The 26,178-nt window shown below is 42.3% G+C and overlaps 1 protein-coding gene across 10 annotated transcripts in view; it reads left to right on the forward strand.

The window, feature by feature from the left end:
- The window catches only part of CCSER1 (coiled-coil serine rich protein 1), a 1,130,035-nt gene that overhangs the window by 474,419 nt on the left and 629,438 nt on the right, over positions 1-26,178 (forward strand). For all 10 annotated transcript variants that reach the window (XM_075929595.1, XM_075929599.1, XM_075929603.1 and 7 more), the window contains one exon: positions 2,980-3,190. In XM_075929595.1, coding sequence (XP_075785710.1) covers positions 2,980-3,190 — 211 coding nt within the window. The remainder of the gene's footprint in view (positions 1-2,979; positions 3,191-26,178) is intronic.

The following is a 26,178-nucleotide window of genomic DNA, read 5'->3' on the forward strand; positions in this document are numbered from 1 at the left end:
CTCATTCAGCTGTAATACTTACAGTTATCGAGACAGAAAAAAATCTAGATAGAGGAACAAAAGACAGGACTATGTAGCACTTTAAAGACTAACAGGATGGTTTATTAGATGATGAGCTTTCGTGGGCCAGACCCACTTCCTCAGATCAAATAGTGGAAGAAAATAGTCACAACCATATATACCAAAGGATACTGTTAAAAAAATGAACACATATGATAGAGGAGAAATTGACAGATGTAAACTTATAAAGCTAGAATTAAAGAAAACATTTCAGGATCATGCCGTTGCCACCTATGTATTTAGCTAATAACTCTTTTCTGAAATTATAAGAAATATGTTTTCTGTTATATCTTTCTGGACAGGATCAAGAATAAATAAACCTGGATAAAAAATGAATATTTACCAAAATGCTGCTTAACAATGAATATAAAATATATACGATATAAGGCTTCTGCTAAGCTCTTGCTTTAGAACATAAACCCTCAGGCAGAAGACAGGGTTTGTTTATTGCTTCCAACAGATGCTGGGGTTTTTCTCTCCCCTTGTAGAGACTTCCTGAGGTGAACAGTGTTAGATGCTCTCTGTGCTCCTAAGCTGATATTAAGAAATGCAGACACTAAGGGAACAATTGTATTAGTTTAAAGTAATTCCACTATGTCAATGTACTGAGCACTGTTGCTGAAAACTAAGGCGATTTAACTTACCGTAATCTGGGAATCTTTGTGTAAGGGAAGCTTAAGACAAGTTACCATAAACTCTACAAAATCTTTGGTTTCAGAATAAATCAGAAGTAAAAATAAGTTGAACCAGCTCAAAATGTAAATCATATTCTCCACTACCCCTGTGTACTTTAAAATCCATTAAAATGCTTCAAAATGGGAAGAAATGTACTTATTAGCAAAAACGGCATAAAAAAAAGTCTGTACATTAGATTTGTGGATTGAAAGTCACTAAAGTGCAAAAAGATATAGGTGTGGCAGGATAAAATTTTCTTCCAAATCTCCTTGTAGAGTAGAGTTGCACTATCTGGTGGCTCTACCATTTCACTAAACGTAGGGTACTGCATCCCCCGCATCCAACAGAGGTGAGGGAGTGAACCAGCTGAGTCCCGGTTCGTGTCGGGTCCAGGACCTACCCCCTCTGCAGTTTAAATGTAGTAGGAGCCAGGCTGCCTGCCTGGAGCACAGTTAGCTCCCAGACCCAGCGCGAGCTGGGATTGATTTTATTGACTAATTGTGTAGTCAATAAAAATTCTTTCGACTACACGATTAGTGAAATACTCACTTCTTAACATCCCTAGTCCTGATTGGTGTAGGGCTCTTTTGCGAGACTCTCTGTCTCTTCTAAGATCATCAAGGAACACCAGCCACTGCATTGTTCTTGACCCAGCAACTGTTACAGCGGACCTCCACGGTGGGCTATATAGGTGAACCTCACTCTGAGTCTTTGTGTTCCTGGGGCCAAAATTCTTCTTTCCACTGACCACATCATATTCCAAGGTTCCAGAGAGCCAGCGACATTTCGTCGGGTTCGATGCTAGCCCCTGCCGTAAACTTACGAAATGTGTCAAACTGGAAATGAGACAAAGCATCTGCTATGCCATTATCAATGCTGTCACATGCTTAGTGGAAAAACAGATGTTGAAGATTAAACATGGTAAAACAAATGCCCTCACCAACTTCATAACCCTACACAATCTGGAAGTTTGGTGATTAATAACCTGTACCATTGCTACATTGTCGCACTAGCAGTGCGCCTTTTTATTAGCCAGCTCTGATTCCTAAATAGCCACCACAACTAAAATGGGAAAGAATTCCAAGGAAGTCATGTCACACACAGCCCTGTAGGCCACTTCTATGCATACCATTGGACCTTACTACTTGCAGCATCTCAGTGGATTTTTAATAGCCTTTGTAATAACTTCCAATATGATAGCCCATTAAAATTGACTCAGAAAATATTCCCACATGTCCATGTCTCCCTTAATTTCTCTAGAGACTACAAGATCGGGCCTAGTTTCGCCAGCAGTAGCCAGTGCCATACAGTCACAAAATGCCCATCCTGGGGTGTCCAGGTGTCTCTGAATGCTTATCCTAAGGGGGAGCCATGATACACCCTCTTTGGTGTGCAATTAAGTCCCTCACTAGGTCCATGTTTGTTCTTATGAAACCAAAATTAAAATTAAGCAAAATGTATTTGGGAAGATTCTTACCTTTCTTGCTTTATCACTGAATACTAAACCCTGAAACTCAGAACCAAAACATCAGCTAAATTTTTGTTGCTTAAAAATTTCAAACAGAACAAAAAGTTCAGTTCAAAAAGTGAACTGTATTTTGAATGAATAATAACCATTATTTATATTGCCACTTATACTAATATCAAGTAATTCCAGTGAAACACTTTTGTAATGTAACAATTAGTTAATGCTCCAATATTGCACACTACTATTGTTTTCTGGGGTTTGTGCTTCATTTACCATTGTCTTCCTGTTTCTCATTGGTCCCAAATTAAAAAGGCACATCATGAAGTTTACAAAAAAAATTGTTGAGGACAGAAGTGTCCATCATTTAATTACTTATTTTGCCATTTCACTGTGTTACCTTTGATGTGAGCATACAGCAAAGTGGGGTACACTCTATCCCCTAACAGTTTAATTCCTAGAAGTGAAATCCCACCTAGACTTTACATTGTAAGAAAGTGGCTTTATCAGTTGGACATGGAAGAGAGTTTAGTTTCAATTCTAGAATGAACTGAAGTTCACCTAAATGTACATAATAGTGGCTAGATCCTCAGGTGATGGGTCCTCAAAAAAGTAGTCAAGTTATTCTCCAAAAAGTTAGTTGTGTTTATAAATAAAACTCTTCATTATATAAGCCGTGAGAGTGAAAACTCAGTGTTAGCAATGTTCCAATTAAAATATTCATAAAGGGAGTGAGCCAAAAAGGTAACATTGAGCCATTTTGTATTTTCTCATCTTAGGAATCTCTCTCTGAAATTGTCAAAGGAGGTGGACCAAGGAGAAATTAGGTATCCTCGAGTCAGCCAAGTGGCCAGCAGCCCCTCCGTGGACTGGACTTTTGCAGGCTTGGAAGAAGGTGGAAGCATGGAGTCTTTGCCCTTCAGACTGATGATGCAGGATTGCACAGCTGTGAAGACGTTACTGCTGAAAATGAAGAGGGTTCTTCAGGAGGTAATGTTTTAATCATCTGTAAGATTAATCATTGCCAATGAAAATACACTAGGTTGTGGAGTGGGGTTCAGTAAAATGTTAAGCAGCACAGAATGGAGTTTATTCTTCTGTGCCCAGAATGTCTTAAAAGTATGGAAACAACTCTTATATAGTGATAGAAATGTAGCCGTGTTAGTCTGGTGTAGCTGAAACAAAAAACAGACTATGTAGCACTTTAAAGACTAACAAGATGGTTTATTAGATGATGAGCTTTCGTGGGCCAGACCCACTTCCTCAGATCAAATAGTGGAAGAAAATTGTCACAACCATATACAGGCAGTCCCCGACTTACGCGGATCCGACTTATGTCGGATCCGCACTTACGAACGGGGCTTTCTCGCCCCGAAGGTCGAGGTGGCGGATTGCTACCTGCGAGCTCCGGGGCGAGAAAGCCCCGTTCGTAAGCTGCTCCGGTGCCCCTGGTCTGTTGGAGACCGTCTCCAGCAGACCAGGGGCACCGGGCGGGTTCCCGCGCTTCTGAGGCTTTGCCAGAGCAAAGCCTCAGAAGCGCGGGAACCCGCCGCTGCTGCGGCTTCAGTCCCGGTGCCTGTGGTCTACTGGGGACGGTCCCCAGCAGACCACAGGCACCGGGACTGAAGCCGCAGCAGCGGCGGGTTCCCGCGCTTCTGAGGCTTTGCCAGACCAAAGCCTTAGAAGCGCGGGGAACCGCTGCTGCTGCCGCTTCAGTCCCGGTGCCTGTGGTCTGCTGGGGACCGTCCCCAGCAGACCAGGGATACGGGGAGCAGAGCCGCAGCGGCAGCGGGGTCCCGCGCCTCTGAGACTTTGCCAGAGCAAAGTCTTAGAGGCGCGGCACCCCGCTGCCGCTGCGGCTCTGCTCCCCGTGTCCCTGGTCTGCTGGGGGCGGGGGGGCGCAGCTAGTGTGCCCCCCCCCAGCAGACCAGGCTTTTGTTTTGGACCCTGGGGCAGAGCAGCTGGGGCGCTGCCGATTGGTCCTGCAGCGCCGCTCTGGGCGCTACTGGACCAACCCGGCAGCACCCCAGATGCTCTGCCCCAGGCGTCCTGATTCAGCCACTGCTGGTCAGTTTTAGCAGCGGCTGAATCAGGACGCCTGGGGCAGAGCAGATGGGGTGCTTCTGGGTTGGTCCAGTAGCACTGAGGAGCGGCGCTAATGGAGCAACCCAGCAGCACCCCAGCTGCTCTGCCCCAGGCGTCCCCAAGTCAGCTTCTGCTGAAACTGACCAGCGCTGACTACAGGAAGCCTGAGGCAGAGTTGCTCTGCCCCGGGCTTCCTGGAATCAGCTGCTGATCAGTTTCAGCAGCAGCTGACTTGGGGACGCCTGGGGTTCTTAAGTTGATTCTGTATGTAAGTCAGAACTGGCGGTCAGTTTCAGCAGCGGCTGAATCTGGACGCCAGTTCCGACTTACATACAGATTCAACTTAAGAACAAACCTACAGTCCCTATCTTGTACGTAACCCGGGGACTGCCTGTATACCAAAGGATACAGGTTAAAAAAATGAACACATATGAAAAGGACAAATCAAATTTCAGAACAGAAGGAGGAGGGGGGGGGGAGGTAAATGTCTGTGAGCTAATGATATTAGAGGTGATAATTGGGGAAGCTATCTTTGTAATAATTAACGTCTTTGTTTAAAATTAGGTGTAAAGTGTCGAATTTAAGCATGAATGAGAGTCTAGATGCGGCAGTCTAGACGCAGCCCGGTTGACAAGGGAAGCCTTTGTCGACCGCTCCGGTGTGCCTTGTGAAACGAGATTTACTGGAGCGGTCAACAAAGGCTTCCCTTGTCGACCGCACCGCGTCTAGACTTCCACGCTGTGCCGGATCAGCTGATCATGGGCACAGCACGGTGGCCATTTTTATTCTAATGAAGTGGGGATTATTTAAATCTCCACTTCATTGATTATGCCGAGTAAACTATTTTACATGGCTCCGTTGACGGAGCCATGTAGTCTAGATGTACCCGAAGAGTCTCTCTAAAGCAGATTTGCTGGAAAACAATTTTGAATAAAAAAGGTAACACAGCAAAAGTTAAATCTTGATTCCTTACAAGAGATATTATCACAGGAAATTTAAACCACCCAAAATATGTTTTCTGGTAGTTTTGCCAAATACAAAGTGAACTATTGTAAGTGTCATTATAAACACATATGTTTTACTAGTGTCTTAACACTCAATTAAAAAAAATATGTTTAGGGCAATCTACATGAAAAACATGCCAATAAATAATCTGTTACGGGGGGTGTTGTTCCTATTTTGCATCTGAAGTAATCCATAGTAGAAGAAATCACACAGATAGTATATTTGTATTTATTGAAAAGCAACAAGTTAATTCAGTTACAATATTGGACACATTATTTATTATAATGGTGGCAGGGATACCAACAGCCTCCACAGGCCACTGGGCAATGTAAGGGCCTGCCTCTCGGAACACAGCCTCAGGTGGAAGGGGCAGGACCAAGGCATTCAGTCCTGAGTGCCACATGGAGAGTACCATACAGGACCCCAGAGCAATGCCAGAGCATGTCCTCCCTCCCAGTCCCTTAGCATTGCCTGGAAAGGAAGCATTGTGCTCTGGTGGTGATTAAAAGGACCTTGGGCTCCTTGGAATTGCTGCCCCTTTTGCTCCCTCTCCCCACTCCCCCATGGGGTTGAATGGTGGTTCTCAAGCATTGAGCACTGTTTTCAAAGAAACATTTCATTATAATCCACCAAAGTGTTATACTAACCAGAACAATACAGTGTTTTCCTGTTGCACTTGATAACGGCGAAATAACCTAATTTGTGGCAAAACTACTGTCCATCTGTTATGTGTGCATGTGCATAAAGTATATAGTGGACTGGGCTATAAATGTTAGTGCCCAGGCCTTATCCTGAATAAAGAGATTCGACACATGGCAATAGCTAACAAGACTGCCACTGTGTTTTGTTTGTTTGTTTTTGTTTTGAGTAGGTGACTAGGAATTAAGGAAAGCTAGCACCTGACCCTCAGTGCAGAGATTTTGAATATGTCTACTAATAGACTCTACACCTTTCCACTATGTTTTTCTTTTCCAGCCATTGTATGCTCTGTAAAGCAGGAAATCCCTTAGCATATCCAGAACTTTAGTGAACAATATAATCTGAAACAGGTTCAGATAATATGCTACGTGTATACCCCCTTCTGACTTAAGGTTACTTTAAGACTGTCTTCTCAAAGACATTAATCAGAGTATATATTTGGAAGCAGGGTAGAATCTGGCAAAACTGTACATATAATTGGATTTGACGGATATCAAATGTTGTTTGTGTGTAGGGCTATCAGCCATTCCCTTGTGAGAAGCTGGCACCATATTTGCCCACAGGAAAGAACTGAAACCCTCATTTGTGTGTATGAAGTCAAATATGAGTGTCTTGAATGGTTTCAGCTGATGTTGCCCAGTGGCAGCCCGTCACTACAGGCGAACTAGGCAGTTGCCTAGTGCGCCAAGATAAATGGCCGTTGAGGGCTTTGGAGGCGGGGGCACCGATCACGCGCTGATTGTGTGTTTCGCCTAGGGCACCAGTTGCCCACAGCTCGTCTAGGGCCGTTCCTGATGTGGTTCACTAATGTTCTGATTCTGCTTGGGGAGTTCCAATCTGTAATATACAGTTGACAGAAAATCTAGTGAAGAAGGTTTGAGTCCTCTGAAGTTTTTTAATGCATTCAGTTCAATAGAAAGCTTCTGTAATAGGCCACTAGAGCATTCAGTTGATGTCTGTTCCAAGTAAGGTATTTACATTTATTATTCTAAACAAAATAAAGAATGCAGTAGATTCAAGGTTATGACAAGAACAGTCAAGGTTCAGACAGAGGGATTCATATATAGATCAAATAGTTTCCCCAGGTATCACTGTGGAACTGTTGATGAAATGGCAGTCACCACTTTTTTATGTATGTTATAAGTGTCTAAAAAGCCCTCAATAATATGGCTAGAACAGATTTATGGAAGTTGCTGTGTCACTATGAAATCTCACAGAAATATGTGGACATTATTCAAAGTTCACTGTGAAAGTATGACATGCCAAGCAGTACACGATAGTGAACGGATTAAGCCATTCAACATTACCACAGACAGCAGATAAGGATGTGCTATATCATCCTTGATCTTTTTACTGGTAGTGGATTGAGCAATGAGCAAGATCACAGAACCAGCAATGGACATACAATGGACCGAGGAAGTAGTCAGTTCTTTTTTCAAGGTCCAAATTTTTTGCTCAAAATATAGTCAAGATCCAGACTCCAGACAAAATAATAACAACCCTTCTAATAATGATGATGATAAGTACATAAAGATTTTAGAATCTGTTCAAAGTATATGGCTGTCAGGATTTGGCCTACAGTCCATCTGTTGATTACTCCTGCAATGGATTTTCACACAAAAGTTTGAGGACCTTGACTTTTCAGATGACATTGACTTGCAATTCCAGACCCACAGAGATATGCAAATCAAAACAAATCATCTCCAGACAGATGCACAATTAGTAGAGTGAAAATCAAGATTAAGAGAACTAAAACCGTGGCAATGAACACATAAGAAGAAACACCAATAGCACTTTCTGTGACTAAAGTGGAAGAAGTTCAACATTTCATATGTCAGTATCATTGTCTGTACAACAGGTAGAATAGACAAAGACATTAAAGCCAGAGTAGTGAAAGCCAGACTTGTTTTTGTATCTTAAAAGTCAACATCAAGAAACAGAAATATCACCCTCCAAACTAAAGTTAAAAAATTTAACACCATTATAAGTTTGATATTACGGTTTGTGCTAAAACCTTATTAGAAAGACCCACTAAGACCTTAAAATTTAAACTCTTAGGTTTTTGTAAAAAGCTGATTAAGGGCTGGTCTATATTACTGACCTATGTCAGTAAAACTATGTTGTTAAGAGGTGTTAAAAAATCCACAACAGAAAAAAATGGAGATGGTTAGGAAGGACATGTTCTCTTACCACTCTGGAACTTCCTAGTAGCCCAAGTGGGAGTGAGCTCACAAGGTGGTCTGATGTCTATTCTTGAGGTTGCTCAAATTGTTGTCCCACTCCTCTCTCATGTTTTCAGACCTCAGTCCTCTGGCCAAGTCACATTGACGTTCCTCCCCTATCAAAATGACGTGGGAAGAAGCTAGGTGCAGAAAGCAGCAGAGAAAACCTTATATTCTGCCTGAAAGACAGAATAGGTCATTTAGAATTCTGAGGTATTGTGGGCTACAGTGCAGCCTGTCTCTTGATTATGTTCATGTCTTCACCTCCTTTTTTATTACACCTGGATGACGATTGTTGCATGTCGGTGGAATATCTGTGGGAGTTGGGGCTTATATGAGTGTAGACAGATTGTGGCTCAACCAAGACAACAAAAGTGATACTGATAAGCATTGGAAGCTATTTGAAGAAGGTGATAGTAGCAGCTCCTAGAGTTCAAAGTCCATGTTTAGTTATGTAGTGATTGCCTTTTCTGTTCCATGCGGACTTCTCCACTGTTACTGTATATTACCTAGCTAACCATTGATTGGAAAACTGACATTTGCTGTACTTGGAGCTGAACCTGAAGATGAGTTTGATGCATATGAAAGTGCAGGATATGGCTACTCTCTCATTCAGTGTTTTCAATTGTAGAGAGAACATATGATACCTATTTTTCAGAAGCTACAAGAAGTTTTTGTTTTTTATAGATTCAGTGTTACTTTCATCCATGCATCCCTTTATTTGTCGAGTTTGATCTAAACTGAGTAACCACTTCTTTCATGGTACACTGTCAAAAAAACGAAGATAGCAGAATTAATTTTGCTTGTAATACCTATATATAAGATTCTTGGCAAGGCATTTGTGGTGATATATCCTTATCCATTCAATGATATTAACAAAAAATGTAGATGGTACATTTATGTACCATCAAAAATGTAGAGTGGGATCTGAAGAAGTGGGTTGTGCCCACGAAAGTTCGTGATACCATCTACATTTTTTTGTTAATCTCTTAGGTGCTGCCGGACTATTAATTGTTTTTAAAATCTTCTGCAATTATAGACTAACATGGCTACCCCTCTGAAACTTTTATCCATTCAATGTGCTCATTGCACCTGGAGACATTTGCTCAGGTTTTTCTTTAGGTAGGGAATCTCGGTTGATAGTACAGAGTTGTTTTTAGATTTCTAATATATCATGGGCTTAGCCCTTGTTGGATGCATTGCATAGAATTGGGAACTTCTCAAGGTGAGTAAAGGAGACACAACCTTGCCTATATCCATAGTAGGTTAAATTTAGGTAAATTAAATATTTTTGGTAGGTTAAGTTTTCCTGCATTCTTTATAATTTATACATATTATCTACTGTATAACAATTTCCATTATTTTAGTGGTAGTTTCTAATGAGACTGTAAAGGTGGATTTAGTAACTAATCCAGCTAATTAAGGTAACATAATATCTCTGTGTTCTGTTAGGGTATGTCTAGACTATGTTTTTTTTTCAAAAGGACATATGCAAATGTGGTGCTAATTTGCATATCTTCCCATCGCTTTTTCAAAAGTGGGTTTTTTGAAAGTGCAAGTAGTCTGGACACTTTTTTTTCAGAAAAAAAAACCTTTTTCGAAAAAAACACTCTTCCTAAAAAAAAAAAAAAAAAAAAGAGGTTTACACGTTTTTCCCCCCAAATAAACTGCATCCAGACTACTTGCACTTTCAAAAAACCCACTTTTGAAAAATTAGCGCCAGATTTGCATATCTCCTTTTGAAAACCCCCCGTAGTCTAGACGTACACTTCAGGTTTAATTTAAACTGTAAATTCTTCAGATGAGGAGCTATGTCTCTTTCACAACTTTGCAAAGCACTTGTAGTGTTACAGAGCTATATAAATGTGCATTATAAGGATGATAATGTCAGTAGGAGATCTTTTGTGTGTCTGTCTGTCTGTCTGTGAGTCAGTTTGTTCAAGAACTCCTCCTAAATAGTAAGAGCTAGGACAACCAAGTCTAGAAGCCAGCTTCTTTTTATCATAACTTAAATCAAGATCAGGGTTTGGTTTGCCACGACAATGGGATGTGCATAGAATGCAATCATTTAGCCTCGAAAGGAAAGAGGGGTGTGATTGCAGGGACAGTTATACTTTTGAATGATGACGTGGGTGGGGGGAAGCAGCAAGTGCAGAGGACAGTTATACTCATGAATGACTGCAGTGGGACAGCAAGTGTCCCAGCTTCACGGAGCAGCCACTAGTCAGGGAACAGCTGCCCACCGGGCAATGTGGACCCCGCATTTCAAGGCCAGCTCTAGGGAATAACCAGGAGCAATTGCCTACCAGGCCACCCTGGGACAGTCCCAGGGAGAAGTCTGCATAGCCCCTCCCCCTAGGCTAGTTCTAGGGTGAAGCTGGCTGGTGCTGATTATGAAGAATCAACAAAATAATGATACTGAAATCCTTTGAAAGTACTTTGAGATCTTCTGAATAAAAAAAAACTCACTCTAGGATCTAGGTAGTATTATTATCAGTGTTTGAAATACTTTGCAGGCTAATGGCAAGTGGGCTTTCACTGAACAGTTCCTTACTAGAAAAACTGAGGTGGTCTTAAAATTTGGTTTTCAGATACATTAAGCGTTCCCTGCAGTCAGTTGTTAAAGGCATTATTTTTACTTACATTATCCATTAGCAATTTAAGGTTATGTCAGTGTAAAACACTGCAGGTTTCCTTTTTTTTACTACCTTTGTAATTAATCAGTGTAGCATTGCTGATTTATTCAACAGCTCTGCATTGACTGCAGTCACTTTTATCAAATAATTCATGCTGGAAATTGGTAATTCCTTCATTTCATGGTGTGTTAACATGCATTTCATGAAAATTTAAATTTAAATAAATAATAATAAAAAGTTACCTGTCATATCTTTAGTATTTAGCTTTATCTCTTTAAATTGCTGTTTGCATGGAAATTTGTTTGTCAGTCTCTCTTCCTTCCCATCCAACACTTAAAATTTTTTAAAAAATGAATATCCTATTGACACTCTTAGTTGATATGCAATTTAAAAATGTTGTGAGTTAATGGCTAGAGCAAATGTTTTATTTTGTTTGCACAGATATTCCATCTTAAGATTCAAATTAAAGTTATGTATCCATTCTAAAGAAAACTCCTTTTTTTTATTTGCTAGACTTTTACAATGTATAAGAAATGGATATTTCTGCAAGGTTTAATATTATAAGCTCTTTTGGGCAAACACCGTAGCTACATTCATGTTGAAACTTAATACAACTCTATTCCCGAGGCCTGTTTACTATAATACTAATAATATAAATTTGTTCATTAATAAAAATTTAATCAATCTCTGTACAGTTTTTAACCCAAAGGAAACCAGTGTGTACGCCGAAGTTAGGAAAATTTGGAAATGTTAATAACTCTTGAAAATAGTTTGACTTTGCAGGGCAGATGGGGACCATTTTCAATCTGATTGGACAGGAGGAAAGTGTTGAATGCAAGAGCCACTCATTCAGTTTAAATATAAGAACAAATAGCATTCTCCAGATCAAAGCCCGGCTATGTGTTGCAGCACATCATAAAAAAAGGCCTTCCCCAGACCTGAAAAAGAGCTCCATATGGCTCAAAGCTTGTGTCTCTCACCAACAAACGTGGTCTGATAAAAGAGACTACCTGACCCAAACTTGTTTTTGCCTCACAAAGGAAGATCAAAGGTCATTCAAAGATTTCAACAGTGTGGATGGAGAGAATGGCTGGGTATTGTTTTGGGGAGAAATATGAATGAGAGAGAAGCAAGAGAGACGTCAAAGAGAATCTATCACAGAAAAGAAGCAGGAAGCTACAGACACACCCCAAGAGAGATTTAGACTAGAGAATGGTTTGATATCTGGCGCTGGCTAAAATAGGCTTGGGGCTGTAAGCAAAGATACACTCTCCTATTGTTTGATTCCTCCTGAGTTCAGGGGAAACAGAACTTTATACATTCTTTGTGAATAAACAAGACATCACCAACAATGCCTGTCTCCCTCTTCAATTTCTCCTCACAACTGGAATGGCCCAAGAGCCAACTTTTTTTATTAGGGGCCCAGGTCAAAATGGGTAGCAATTTTTCTTAAATTCAGAAAGTTTTGGAAAGGCTTTCAGGATAAAGGAGGATGAAGAACAGAATATAATTATATCTTTGTGTTGTAATACATTTGCAGTTGATGTCCCTGATCCAACTGAAAATATTTAGGGTTTAATGTTGAAAAGTTAAGATTCTGACTTTCCCACTACACTCATAGCCTGTACCTGATCTTGAGGTTTAGTCTTAGGCGTGGCCTACTCTAAAAATTTAAATAATCTCAACAACATCACTTAGGTGTGTGATGAATCCAGTCCCCAAGCGGTACAGTTAAGCTGACCCAACCCTCAGCGTAGAAGGTACTAGATTGACTGAAGAATTCTTCTGCCAACCTAGCTACTGACTTAAAGGGAGGCCAATTTGTAGAACCCTCCTGTCACAAAGGTGATATTTACACTGAAGCACTACAATGGTGAAGCTGCAGCACTGCAAATAAGCCGTTGTAGCGTTTCACATGTAGACAAGGCTTTAGTGGAATAGCCTTCACCAATGACTGAGTCTTTTCCTTTTCTGTGGCTCCTTGCCTTAGTTCATGTGTAGATAAGCACAGCAAAGCCGAGATTATATCAACTGTGTAGGTCTTTCTTTGTGTTCAGTTAACACATTGCATGGCAGCACATTTATTTCTTCCTTGTGTTATGGTATCTTCCTTTGCTACAAGGTTAGGATACCGTTTTCTGTAAAATATCATATAACACAGAGCTACATTGCAGATCAGCAAGCTTGCATGACGTGTTGCCTCAGCCTCCTCTACAACTGACTGGTCAAAAAGTAACACTTTTCAGATCAGCATAAAAAATATTTGCCCCATTAATATATAATATCCCACCATCATTAGCCCTGTGCAATTGTCTGTGATAAATTCATGATTGAAGACCATAAAATTATATAAGCTACAAAATGAAAACATTTCCCATTTACAGCTTTTGTGGGCTTGATCAATTGCTTCAGGCCGCTCAACTTAATCCCACCTGACCCTCCTTGGCAATAGAGCTGATCACACAAATTACATTTTCTGATAACTCTGCATATACCGAAGATTGCTATCCAAAATAATAATCAAGCAGTGAAAGAAATTCAGAACATGTGTAAAAGTCTACAGATGGAACTGATTAGATGCAATTGTTAGAGTGGGATGGTTAGTAATTTTGAGCTAAATGAGGTATTTGGTGATAGTGGTGGATAGAAATGTCACTGATAATGATTAAGACAAAATTTAATAATGGTAAGGATAACAAGACCGTAATGAGTTATCCAATTCTGTTAAGAAAAAAGGAGAAAATAGAAGTGGGATGAAGTAAGGGCACTTAGAAGTTCCTGACCCAAGATGTCCTGTAATTTAATCTCCTAACAGTTTAATTGGATTTTAAGAATTAAAATGTCAAGTTGTCAAACATCATTTTATTATTTGTAAAGAAGCACTCACTGCACGTGATCATCTTGAAATCTAGTCAGGTTAAAAAACTGAGTTACAAGTAATTTGCCAACTTTTGTGGTTTTTTTATTTTTACATTAAAAATGTGTAACATTTTTAATGATTTTTTTCTGTGCACTTTTGCTATGTGTGAAAGTCCTACAAAAAGAGTGTAAACAAACTGACTATGGAGATCAGAGAAACTGGTTATTCACAAGGAGCTGCAAGAATCTTGTGCAGAAGCAGAGTGGTAACTTGAGAGAAAAATATGGGGCAAGTTATATGATGGCCCATATTTAGAAGATAAAATGCATTTTATTTAGAAGATAAAATAAAAAAAGAACAAGTTAAAATCACCTAGAAAAGTTAGATGCCTGCAAGTCACCAGGGCTTGATGAAATGCATCCTAGAATACTCGAGCTGATCAAAGAGGTGTCTGAGCCTCTAGCTATCATCTTTGGAAAATCATGGGAGACCGGAGAGATTCCAGAAGACTGGAAAAGGGCAAATATAGTGCCATCTATAAAAAGGGAAACAAGAACAATGCAAGAAACTACAAACCAGTTAGTTTAACTTCTATGCCAGGGAAGATAATGGAGCAAGAATTAAGGAAATCATCTGTAAATACTTGGAAGGTAACAAGGTGATAGGGAACAGCCAGCATGGATTTGTAAAGAACAAATCATCAAACCAATCTGATAGCTTTCTTTGGTAGAATTACGAGTCTTGTGGATAAGGGAGAAACAGTGGATGTGGTATACCTAGACTTTAGTAAGGCGTTTGGTACGGTCTTGCATGATATTCTTATCAATAAACTAGGCAAATACAGCTTAGATGGGGCTACTATAAGGTGGGTGCATAACTGGCTGGATAACCATACTCAGAGAGTAGTTATTAAGGGTTCACAATCCTGCTAGAAAGGTATAACTAGTAGGGTTCCGCAGGGATCTGTTTTGGGACCTGTTCTGTTCAATATCTTCATCAACTATTTAGATATTGGCATAGAAAGTATGCTTATTAAGTTTGCAGATGATACCAAGCTGGGAGGGGTTGCAACTGCTCTGGAGGATAGGGTCATAATTCAAAATGATCTAGACAAATTGGAGAAATGGTCTGAGGTAAACAGGATGAAGTTGAATAAAGACAAATGCAAAGTGCTCCACTTACGAAGGAACAATCAGTTTCACACATACAGAATGGGAAGCGACTGTCTAGGAAGGAGTACGGCAGAAAGAGTTTTAGGGGTTATAGTGGACCACAAGCTGAATATGAGTCAGCAGTGTGATGCTGTGGCAAAAAAAGCAAACATGATTCTGGGATGCATTAACAGGTATGTTGTGAGCAAGATACGAGAAGTCATTCTTCCGCTCTACTCTGTGCTTGTTAGGCCTCAGTTGGAGTATTGTGTCCAGTTCTGGGCACCGCATTTCAAGAAAGATGTGGAGAAATTGGAGAGGGTCTTGAGAAGAGCAACAAGAATGATTAAAGGTCTAGAGAACATGACCTCTGAAGGAAGGCTGAAAGAATTAGGTTTGTTTAATTTAGAGAAGATTCAGGGAGGATATGATAGCAGTTTTCAGTTATCTAAAAGGGTGACATGAGGAGGAGGGAGAAAAGGAGGAGGGAGAAAACTTGTTCATCTTGACCTCTAAGGATAGAACAAGAAGCAATGGGCTTAAACTGCAGCAAGGGAGGTTTAGGTTGGACATTAGGAAAAAGTTCCAGGGTAGTCAAACACTGGAATAAATTGCCCAGGGAGGTTGTGGGATCTCCATCTGTGGAGATATTTAAGAGTAGGTTAGATAAATGTCTATCAGGGATGGTCTAGACAGTATTTGGTCCTGCCATGAGGGCAGGGGACAGGACTCGATGACCTCTGGAGGTCCCTTCCAGTCCTAGTATTCTATGGCCGAGCCCCAACTGTGTGCCTGCTGTTACACAAATAATACATTTATGGAGGCATATGGGTGTTAAACTGCTTAATAGTTTTGTATTCACCAGGAAGTAGATTCAACCAAATTAAGTTTTATCACTTAACCAATGGATTGTCCCATAATATGTAGTCCTCAGATCAGGTACAATGTATGAAAAAAGCCCTCATGCAATTATGAGAGAATTATATCACACTGTATATAACCCAACTAGCGGGAAAGAAATGTGTTGCAGATTTCTATAAAACTTCCTCATGCAACTCATCACTTTTGGAAGAAGTATTCACTGAAGTATGGCTAGAGAGGATCACTGCCCAATTTATGAATACAGTGTTAATCATGTACTCATGAAGAGAAACAAGGATGGGAAAACTTCAGAGATCCTATTCCTGAAGAGTTCTTTGTGAATACAGAAGGAACAAATATGCCCAACATAATAGCTACAAATCACTACAGTATGGCCCATGTGCTAATTCATGGAGCCATGAAGATCAAAAAACCAAATGGGTTTTATGAAAAAGGGGTACTGATTGTCAACAACAACTTCCCATGTAACCTCAAAAGCATAGACATTGAGTCCCAATCTGTACCCCACACATTTTTATACAGGATTGTGTGGCCTTCTCATGACACTTTATGTAAGGTTGGTCTTTAGGTAACTTTCTTCATGTGGATTATTAGTCTGTGTAAATCTGCTTTGGCGTCTATTATGGCTAGAGAACTGCTGCACTTATGGTCATAACGTATACTGGTGTAAACTGATGTACATCAACTGAAATCAGTAAAGCTATGCCAATTTTCCCCAGATGAGAACCTGCCCCCCATTGGAAAGAGATTCTTTGTAATTGTTCATTCTTCTCTCTGCCTACTTTTTATTGTCTCTCATGAATTCCTGCTACATCAGGAGTAATGATGGAGTGGTGATTAATAAAGAATTTAACATTCAGTCTTCATGTGAGTGTGTTTTATAATTGGAGAACATTTCTTTAATTTTCCCACTTCTTTACTCAATAAAAAACATTTGGCAATCTGTCAGGTGAAATCTTTTCTCATCTAATATATCCCTCTAAAAGACGGGTCCCTCCTTTTATCAGTATTGCCCATTTCAAATATGTACGAAGATAACTTGTCTGAGAATAAAGATATGCTCTAACCTAGCTGCCATTTGTGTCAGTGGACTCTGAACACCTCATAAAATAGTTCAAGAAGGATATAACAAGGTGACAACTTGTTCCCTTATCTCTTTTAAGCAGGAAAGACATAGCTAAAATGAACATTTCCCAGGGATCATGTTTATTCAGAAGCAGCTCTGTTTTACTCTTTTGTTTTTGTAAAAGAAATTCTATTCGTTATATATGGAAGAAAAAAGGAATTGTGACTTTCTTGTGTAATGTATATATTTGAGAGAGTTTGTCCCTCTGTTCAAGAACTCCTCCTAAATGGTAAAAGCTAGGACCACAAAGGCAGTATGCAGCTTCCTCTTACAGTAACTTAACCAAGGTAAGGATTTGGTAGTGCCTGAAATGGGATTGCTTCTCAGAAAACCATACCGAAAAGAGAATCACTAGTAAGGTGAAAGGAACTGGCTGGGGGACCCTTCCCCTCCAGTCTGTCACTACCCCAGCCTTGAGACGTGCAGTTTGCTACATTCCTCATTCTGCCTGGGGAACTCAGGGAGCAGAAAAATCTGGACCTGCCCCAACCAGAGGACAATGCACCTTTCCCTAGCTGTACCCCCTGGAGCTGCAGTGGCCATGGACAGGTGCTTCTCACCTGGCCCCAACCTGCTGCGGTAAGAGAGGGCTGGGGTTTTTCTCTCTTCCTGGAGCAGCCTGGAAACTGAACCCCTCATCTCCATCCCCATCCCAGAGCTATTCTTTAAATAAAATATATACATTTTCACTTTATTTTCCAAAAATATATAAATTAATTGAGGTAAGGACCCAAGTAATGCCAGGTAAATCTTCTAGTAATAAATAAATTAATGTTGAAAAGCATTCTCTGTTGAGAGCATGGGACTTCTGCATCTCTTCCTTTCCATATTACAGCTCTTGTGAGGCTGGTTTTCCCCATGCACGGTGTTGCAACAAGGGTTGAAGCTCACTTGGGTGCTTTTCATATCTTTACCCTCCCTGTTTTGTTTCCTGGAAAATGCCTGTGCTGTGCATGACAAGGAGGCAATAAAGGGGAGTACAGCAGTTAGAATTTTGCCAAGATGGCCCCAACTTTAAGATACCTTTAACTCAGGGTTTCCCAACCTATGGGTTGCCACCCAAATATGGGTCGCCATTACATTTCTAAAAGGTTGCCAAGTGTCTCCCCAAGTGCTGTATGCCCTCTCCTCCCCCTGTTTTTTATTTGCATTGTGTCACGAAGTCTTCCTGAATTGTCAAAATGGGTCTCCATCTGGAAAAGTTTGGGAACCGCTGAATCAAAAATGGAACAAGATAGCTTGTACAGCAAACTATCCTGAGATTAGTGACGTAGAGGAAGAAGACATGAGTCCCATTCTTATACTTAAATCTTGAGTGGTCCAACCATCCTGGGTTTAAAACCCTGCTCAAATCAACAGCCCATGTTCTCCAAGGCCTATATCTCTGTACAGGAAATTGCAAAGTAACTAGTTTCATCCTACGAAATCAGGCATCGTTGTGATTCCAGTCACTTTATGGCAAAGGGAAGAGCATTACCTTCAATTCTCAAACTCCAAGGTGGTTAGGAGACCTATCTGCCATCTCCTCTTCTTCATGCCTTGTCCTCACATCTGGGTCAGTGTTCAACTGCTAAACACTTCCAAAATCTGAAGATTGCTCATATAAACAACTACAGAGCAAGTCATAAGAACACATGCTGAAAGTAACATATACTGAATGAATAATCAGGTGGGTGTGATTGTCTTATAGATAATGATGGATTCTAGGATAAAACATTTACCTCTTTTTCCTTTGTTCACAACAAACACTAAGGCTATGTCTACTTTACAAAGAAAAGTCAGAAAAAGATATGCAAATTGGCTGTGTCTACATTGGCCCCCTTTTCCGGAAAAGGGATGCTAATGAGACCAGTCGGAATTGCAAATGCCGCGGGGGATTTAAATATCCCCCGCGGCATTTGCATGAACATGGCTGCCGCTTTTTTCCGGCTCGGGGTTTTGCTGGAGAAAAGCGCCAGTCTAGACGGGATCTTGCGGAAAATAAGCCCTTTTCCGGAAGATCCCTTATTCCTACTTTCCGGCAAAACCCCGAGCTGGAAAAAAGCGGCAGCCATGTTCATGCAAATGCCACGAGGGATATTTAAATCCCCCACAGCATTTGCAATTCTGACTGGTCTCATTAGCATCCCTTTTCCGGAAAGTGGTGCCAATAGAGACACAGCCATTGTGAACTTCAATTTGTGTATCTTTTTCTGCTTTTCTTTCAAAAGAGGCTTTTCCGACATTTTGCCTATCTACATGGGGCCAAATGTCGGGAAAAAAAACCCTCTTTCAGAACATCCCTTCTTCCTCATAAAACACAGTTTACAGAGATGCCGAAAAAACGTATCTGCTTTTCCAAAAAAAAATTTCGGAAAAGCAGACGCATTCCTTGGACGTGGCAGAGCTTTCCGAGATACAAAAACAAACAAATAGCGCACACACACACAATTGGGTACTCACACAATGAGGTTCCCCAGGTATTTGATTTGTACATAGCTAGCCTCTCATTATGAAATAATCTTTAGAAATTCATATTGGCAAATTTGGAAATAAGTCATTTTGCTGTGATTATTTACAGCTAATGTGTAAACTGAGTGCAAATCCAGCAGCTGGGAAGGGAAAAATAAAGTCCCAGCTACAAGACACTTTACTAGTTAGGGATGATTTTATTTCTAAAAACAAATCACAAACCAGAACACATCAACTCAAAATACTGGGTAATAACCAAAGAACAGTCATGCTTCAGCCAACTGGGAAGACAGAGTTCACACCATTCTTCTATGGATAGCTTTCTTTATACCAGCGTCCCCCATTCCTTTTATAATCCTGCCCAGATCAGCCATGTGTAAGCTAAGAACACATTACAAGCCAAGCCACATTTTCACCTTGTCACATAGTTCAGCTGATTACAATAACACCTCACTCCACTAACCACTGTTTTAAAGAAAAGTGCGAAAAAATAATTGTTGCAACAGAAGAGAACTGAGAAGTATATGATAAAATGTTAGAAAACTCAGGTCCACCATCTTTGCCATTATTCCAAAAAAAACCCTTCATCCATAGTAGATGGAATTGGACACTGGAATGCCATTAGTTTGGGGGGAAAAAAAACCAGTAGTGCGGCACAGGATAGTAGACCAATTGATGCTTAGGCTAAAAAGTGTTACCCTACAACACTTTCTGCACTCCTGTTGCAAATTATGCAATTAGTGGGAAGAATGTGATCTTATACTTTATATTAAATTCCATTTATAAATCATAGAATCATACAACTCTAGAACTGGAAGACACCTCGAGAGGTCATCAAGTCCAGTCACTTGCCCTCACAGCAGGACCCAGTAGCACTAGACCATCCCTGACAGATGTCTATCTAACCTGCTCTTAAATATCTCCAGAGATGGAGATTTCACAACCTCCCTAGGCAACTTATTCCATTGTTTAACCACCATGACAGTTAGGAAGTTATTCCTAATGTCCAACCTAAATCTCCCTTGCTGCAGTTTAAGCACATTGCTTCTTTGCCTATCCTAGGGTATGTCTACACTACAAAGTTAATTCGAACTAACGGATGTTAGTTCGAATTAACTTTCAGAGGCGCTACACTAGCGCTCCGCTAGTTCGAACTTAATTCGAATTAGCGGAGCGCTTAGTTCGAACTAGGTAAACCTCATTGCACGAGGACTAAGCCTAGTTTGAACTTACTAGTTCGAATTAAGGGCTGTGTAGCCCCTTAATTCGAACTAGTGGGAGGCTAGCCCTCCCCAGCTTTCCCTGGTGGCCACTCTGGCCAACACCAGGGAAACTCGTCTGCCCCCCTCCCGGCCCCGGAGCCCTTAAAGGGGCACGGTCTGGCTACAGTGCCCGTGCCAGGTGCAAGCCTGCCAGCACCCAGCCAGCAGACCCTGCACCTGGCACGCCATGAGCCAGCCACCCGATGCCCCCCAGCCCTCCGCCTCTTCCTGGGACCAGGCTGGCAGCTCTCGGGAGCCTGGCCAGGACCGCAAGAGGCGGGCACCCGCCTGGTCTAGTGCAGACATCGTGGACCTCGTCAACGAACTCCGCACTAGGCACAGGAAAGTGGCCGTCTAGGGCAGGAGAGCTGCCAGCCTGGCCACCCAGGAGCAGGTTTGCATGAAAATCAAGGTGGTCCACTAAGACCCCCGACCCTGAGCCCTGAGCTTAGAATGGCCGTACTGGGTCAGTCCAAAGGTCCATCTAGTCCAGTAGCCTGTCTGCCAACAGCAGCCAACCCTAGGTATCCTAGAGGGGAGGGACCAAAGACAGTGACCAAGCCATTTGTCTCGTGCCATCCATCTCCAGCCTTCCACAAACTTTGGGCAGGGACACCATTTCTACCCCCTGGCTAATACCACTCCATGGACCCAACCTCCATGACTTGATCTAACTTCTCTTTAAACTCTCTTCTAGTTCTAGCCTTCACAGCCTCCCGCAGCAAGGAGTTCCACAGGTTGACTCTTTGCTTTGTGAAGAAGAACTTTCTTTTACTAGTTTGAAGCCTGCTACCCATTCCTTTCCTTTGGTGTCCTCTAGTCCTTCTATTATGGGAACTAATGGAGAACTTTTCTTTATGCGCCCTCTCCACACCACTCTTGCTTTTATAGACCTCTATCATATCCCCCCTCCATCTCCTCTTCTCTAAGCTGAAAAGTCCCAGTCTCCTTAGCCTCTCTTCATATGGAACCTGTTCCAAACCCCTGATCATTTTAGTTGCCCTCCCCTCTCCTAGCCTCTCTCTTCCCCTCTCCCACCTCTTTTTCCCAGTCTCCCCAAGTTTTGTTCAATAGAGAGAGATTCTATTTTTGAACACGTTTTCTATATTTTGTACATCAGGAAGGTGGGCTAGGGAAGGGTAAGTGGAAGGAGGTGAGGGAGGAATGGGGTACAAGCTCCCGATGGGGAGGACTGGGCTGGCTCTGCGGGCTTCTCGGGGTAGAAGTTCTCCTGCAGCCCCCCGATTACCTCCTTCCCCTCGTATGGCAGCCTGTGGCAAGAGCAGCCAGTCTGATGGCCGAGTGCTGTGATGTTCCGCATGTGGGCACTCAGGGCACTTCAAGCCAGGACTGCTTTGCAAGCGGGGAACCCTGAGAACTGTCTGTCCGGGGTGGGGTCGGGTCCCTTTAAGCACAGCCCTCAGCTAGCCTGAGACAGCAGCTCCACGCTCTAAGTCCTCATCTGATGCCCTGCCGGCACTGCTTCCAACCAGCCTCAACCCCGGTTCAGGGTCCACTCTGTGTGGACATGCTTGTTCGAATTAGCAAAACGCTAATTCGAACTAGTTTTTAAGTGTAGCTGCGCTAATTCGAATTAGCTTAGTTCGAATTAAGTAATTCGAACTAAGTTAGTTTGAATTAGCGCTGTAGTGTAGACATACCCCTAGAGGCCAAAGAGAACAATTTGTCTCCCTCCTCCTTTTAGATATCTGATGACCGCTATCATGCCCTCTCTCAGACTTCTCCTTTCCAAGCTAAACAAGCCCAATTCTTTCAGTCTTCCTTCATAGATCATGTTCTTTAGACCTTTAATCATTCTTGTTGCTCTTCTCTGGACCTTCTCCAATTTCTCCACATCTTTCTTGCAATGTGATGCCCAGAACTGGACACAATACTCCAATTCAGGCTTAATCAGCACAGAGCAGAGTGGAAGAATGACTTCTCGTGTCTTGCTCACAACACTCCTGTTAATGCAACGCAGAATCATGTTTGCTTTTTTTGCAACAGTGTCACACTGTTGGCTCATATCTAGCTTGTGGTCCACTATGACCTCTAGATCCCTTTCTGCTGTACTCCTTCCTAGACGGTCGCTTCCCATTCTGTATGTGTGACACGGATTGTTCCTCCTTAAGTGGAGTACTCTGCATTAGTCCGTCTTAAAGTTCATCCTATTTACCTCAGGCTATTTCTCCAGTTTGTCCAGATCATTTTGAATTATGAGGCTATCCTTCCTATCATCCATAAGGTCAGGTCAGTACTTACTAACGATCGATGCTCCAGAGGTTGTTCTTCTAGCACTCAATTTAGTGGATCTAATATAGACCCATAAATCGAATGCTGAGGGCAGTTCCCACTGGTGACCTCCTTTTGCGAGGGGTAAGGGAAGCCAATGGTAGCGTTTGCAAATGCTCCCATTGGCCTCCTGCAAGTTGAATTTTTTTTTCTTTGGAAGGCCTCTTGACACACATGCTTGTGAATTTACTGAAAGAGGTATTTATTTTGGCTCACTGGAGAACAGCTTAAAATTATATACTATTAGATGACTTACCTGGCATTGCTTGGGTCCTTCAAGGCAGGGGGCTGGCAGTGCCAGGGGTGCAGGAGTCATGGCAGGGGCTTGGGATGTGGAGGGCTTGGAGCAAGAGGCTGTGAGTGTTAGGGGATGTAGGAGTACGGGTTGGGGTTTGAGGAGGGCTCAGGGCAGGGGGTGAGAAGTGCAGGAGTCATGGTAGGGGATGGGAGGAAGAGGAGTTTCAGGGGACGGGGGAGGGGGGTAAGAGATGTCACTGGCTTCTCTCCGGGGGCAGCCCAGGGGCAGGGTGTGGGCTGTGCAACCACCCACACGTGCTTTCTGAGACTGGTCTGGGTGTAGCGGGTGCCATGCAGAGTAATAGGACCAGTGGGGGGTGTGAGGCAGCTGACAGCTGCTCCCCAGGATAGGGTCAGGTGGTGGGAGCCATGCTTCCAGCCAGTGGCTACTTGCTGGTGTGCTTCTGTCCCTGCTTTCACACCCTTCCCTTTCAATTTGATACAAAACAATCTCATTCCATGCACATTCCATTATCCTGATACAACCAAATCCCGACCTTGCTTAAGTAATGGTAAAAGGCAGCTCCCTATCAAATTTGGTGGTGTTAGCTTTTACCATTTAGGAGGAGTTCTTGAACAAACAGACTCACAAAAGGACGTACAGACAGACACACACGCATTTTAAGAATCTATAGTAAGATATGTAATATGTGAAAAACACTTATTTGGGTGTTGAAGTTGATGGAACTGTAGAACCTTTGGTGGGATGTCAGGCATCTAAACAAGAAGCTACATGTTTTCCTTCAGTTGCACAATTTGAAAGCAGAGTATTACTAAGAGTTGTGGTGAGAAGACACAGATGTGGTGTTCTCACAGGTATCTTAATTTATGAAATAGCCATTTAGCTATGTCAGTGTTTCTCATAGTGGGCTGTGGGTAGGCTTACCAGGTAGTCATAAAAAAAATACCGGACACGCTTCATGGGGGGAGGGGAGGAGAGACCGGCTGGGAGGGGAGCAGTGCTGGCCCGGGGGGGGGGGGGGAGGGGAACAGAGCTAATGGGGGGGCAATGGGGCAGGCCAGGGGAGATGGGGGGCCGACTGGAAGCAGGGCTGGTTGTCGGGAGGGGGGGCGGGTGGAATGGGACTGGCTGCAGGGTATCAGGGGGTGGGGGAGGCCAGCAGGAGCAGAGCTGGCCGTGGGAGCTCAGGAGGAGGAGGGGAGAACTGGCCACTGGAAGCAGGGCTGGCCGGGGAAGATCCAGAGCAGGAACCGGCCAGCGGGAGGCAGAGCTGACGGCTGGGAGGGACTGGCCGGGAAATACCGGGAGGAGAAGTCGGGGAGAATCAACCAACCGGCCGGCTAGGAGGGGACAGGCGAGCGAATCAGCTGGCTCCACCACACGTGTGACCTGCAAGCAGGAGCAGGGACTAGGCTGCCCCTCCTCCTCCTCACATACAACCACAGGGCTCCCAGCGCCGATCGCACCGCGCCTCCTAGTCACTCCCCCCGCCAGGCTTCCGTCCAGCACCCAGCCAGAAAACCAGGAAATACCAGACATTGCACATGTCCAGTATTTTCTGGATTTTTTTTTACCAGGCAGAGGGCCCAAAAACCAGACTGTCCGGTAGAAAACCGGACACCTGGTAACCCTAGCTGTGGGCCTGCTTTGGGAATGCTGCTAGTGGGTCTGCACTGCTTTGTTTACCTTAAGGCTCCCTAATGTCCGATCCTGACATCTCCCATTGGCTTTGATTCAGTTTCCAGCCAAGGGACGTCACATATCATATAGTAACCCATTGGACATATTGCTTTGGTGACTGGCAAAATAGAATTGTAGTTGGGGAAACAATGAAAACATGGCTCATAGTTTAGGGAGTCCTGCTTTGCTCTGTGTATTTTTCTGATTTTACTGTTCATCGTGTATATCATTCTCAACAGTTAATTCAAATAAACAAACAAAAAAACCCACAGAACATAAACTGCACCATCATTATACTAGGTGGCAAATAATCTGCTTCTTGTCATGATCATATTGTGTAATTTATTAAATAATCTCGAATTTAATTTTTGTCATGCATGTCTAACTTCCATTTTTCTCATGAATCCAACATTAGCCACTCAGTTGTAGTACAATGTGCATGCCTTCATTAAACTGAACTGCGGTAAACCTGGCACCTTGATTTATGATCTGCAACATAACCAGGTAGCACTCTGCATGCTCTGACAGCTCTTTAACTATATAACACTATTCACTTAGAGGAGACCTAAGGCAGCTATTGTACAAGCCTATTGTTTTCTGGGATAAGCATTTTTTCTGACAGAATCCTTTATTTTTATTTTTAAATCAGAATCAAAGGCATCTTTTGCAATTTTAAAAACGTCTAAGTATTTTATCACAGAATATACAAAGAAGGGGTCTGTGTTTCTAGCATATTAAAACCATATTCCTTTATGGCTGTTTGAATCATATACTTTTAAAACAAATTGTATCTAAATAACATTAGGTAACTGACTTTATCAACTATCATGATTCTTTAAATTGTCCTATAGCAGATTAAAAGAATGAATATGTGACTGTAAAGCCAGGTACTGAGCTTTTCCTCTCTCTCCAAAATAGGTATAAAAGGCTTTGAGCTGGATGCCTCAAGTTCATACTCTGTTGCAGTGAAAGAGCTTCCAAATATAGCTTCTTTGGCATTGAGACTCTTCTATACATGTGTAATTCAAAAGGCATTGCTTATAAGTCTCTTTATTCTGCTGTTTACTGAGGGTGAATTTTAGCCTTGTGCAAAATGCTCACACAAGTACTGCTACATACTTTCACAAAAATACTGAACATTAAAAAGAAGGCTCCCTGCTCCCCCCGCCAGGCGTGTCAGGGGAATGTCCAAAGCAGCCTTCTGTCCAGCATTTTCTGTTGTGTTTTTTTTACCGGACAGAGGCCGCAAATACTGGACTGTCCGGGCAGATATCGGACACCTGGCAACCCAAACTGCATAGCTCGATTTGGAGAGCCTTATTGGTGCTGAAGGGTATTTATTTACTAGATGTGCTCATGGTGATAGAA

The sequence above is a fragment of the Pelodiscus sinensis genome, chromosome 5 (genome assembly GCF_049634645.1).
Source record: "Pelodiscus sinensis isolate JC-2024 chromosome 5, ASM4963464v1, whole genome shotgun sequence".
Taxonomy (NCBI): Eukaryota; Metazoa; Chordata; order Testudines; family Trionychidae; genus Pelodiscus; species Pelodiscus sinensis.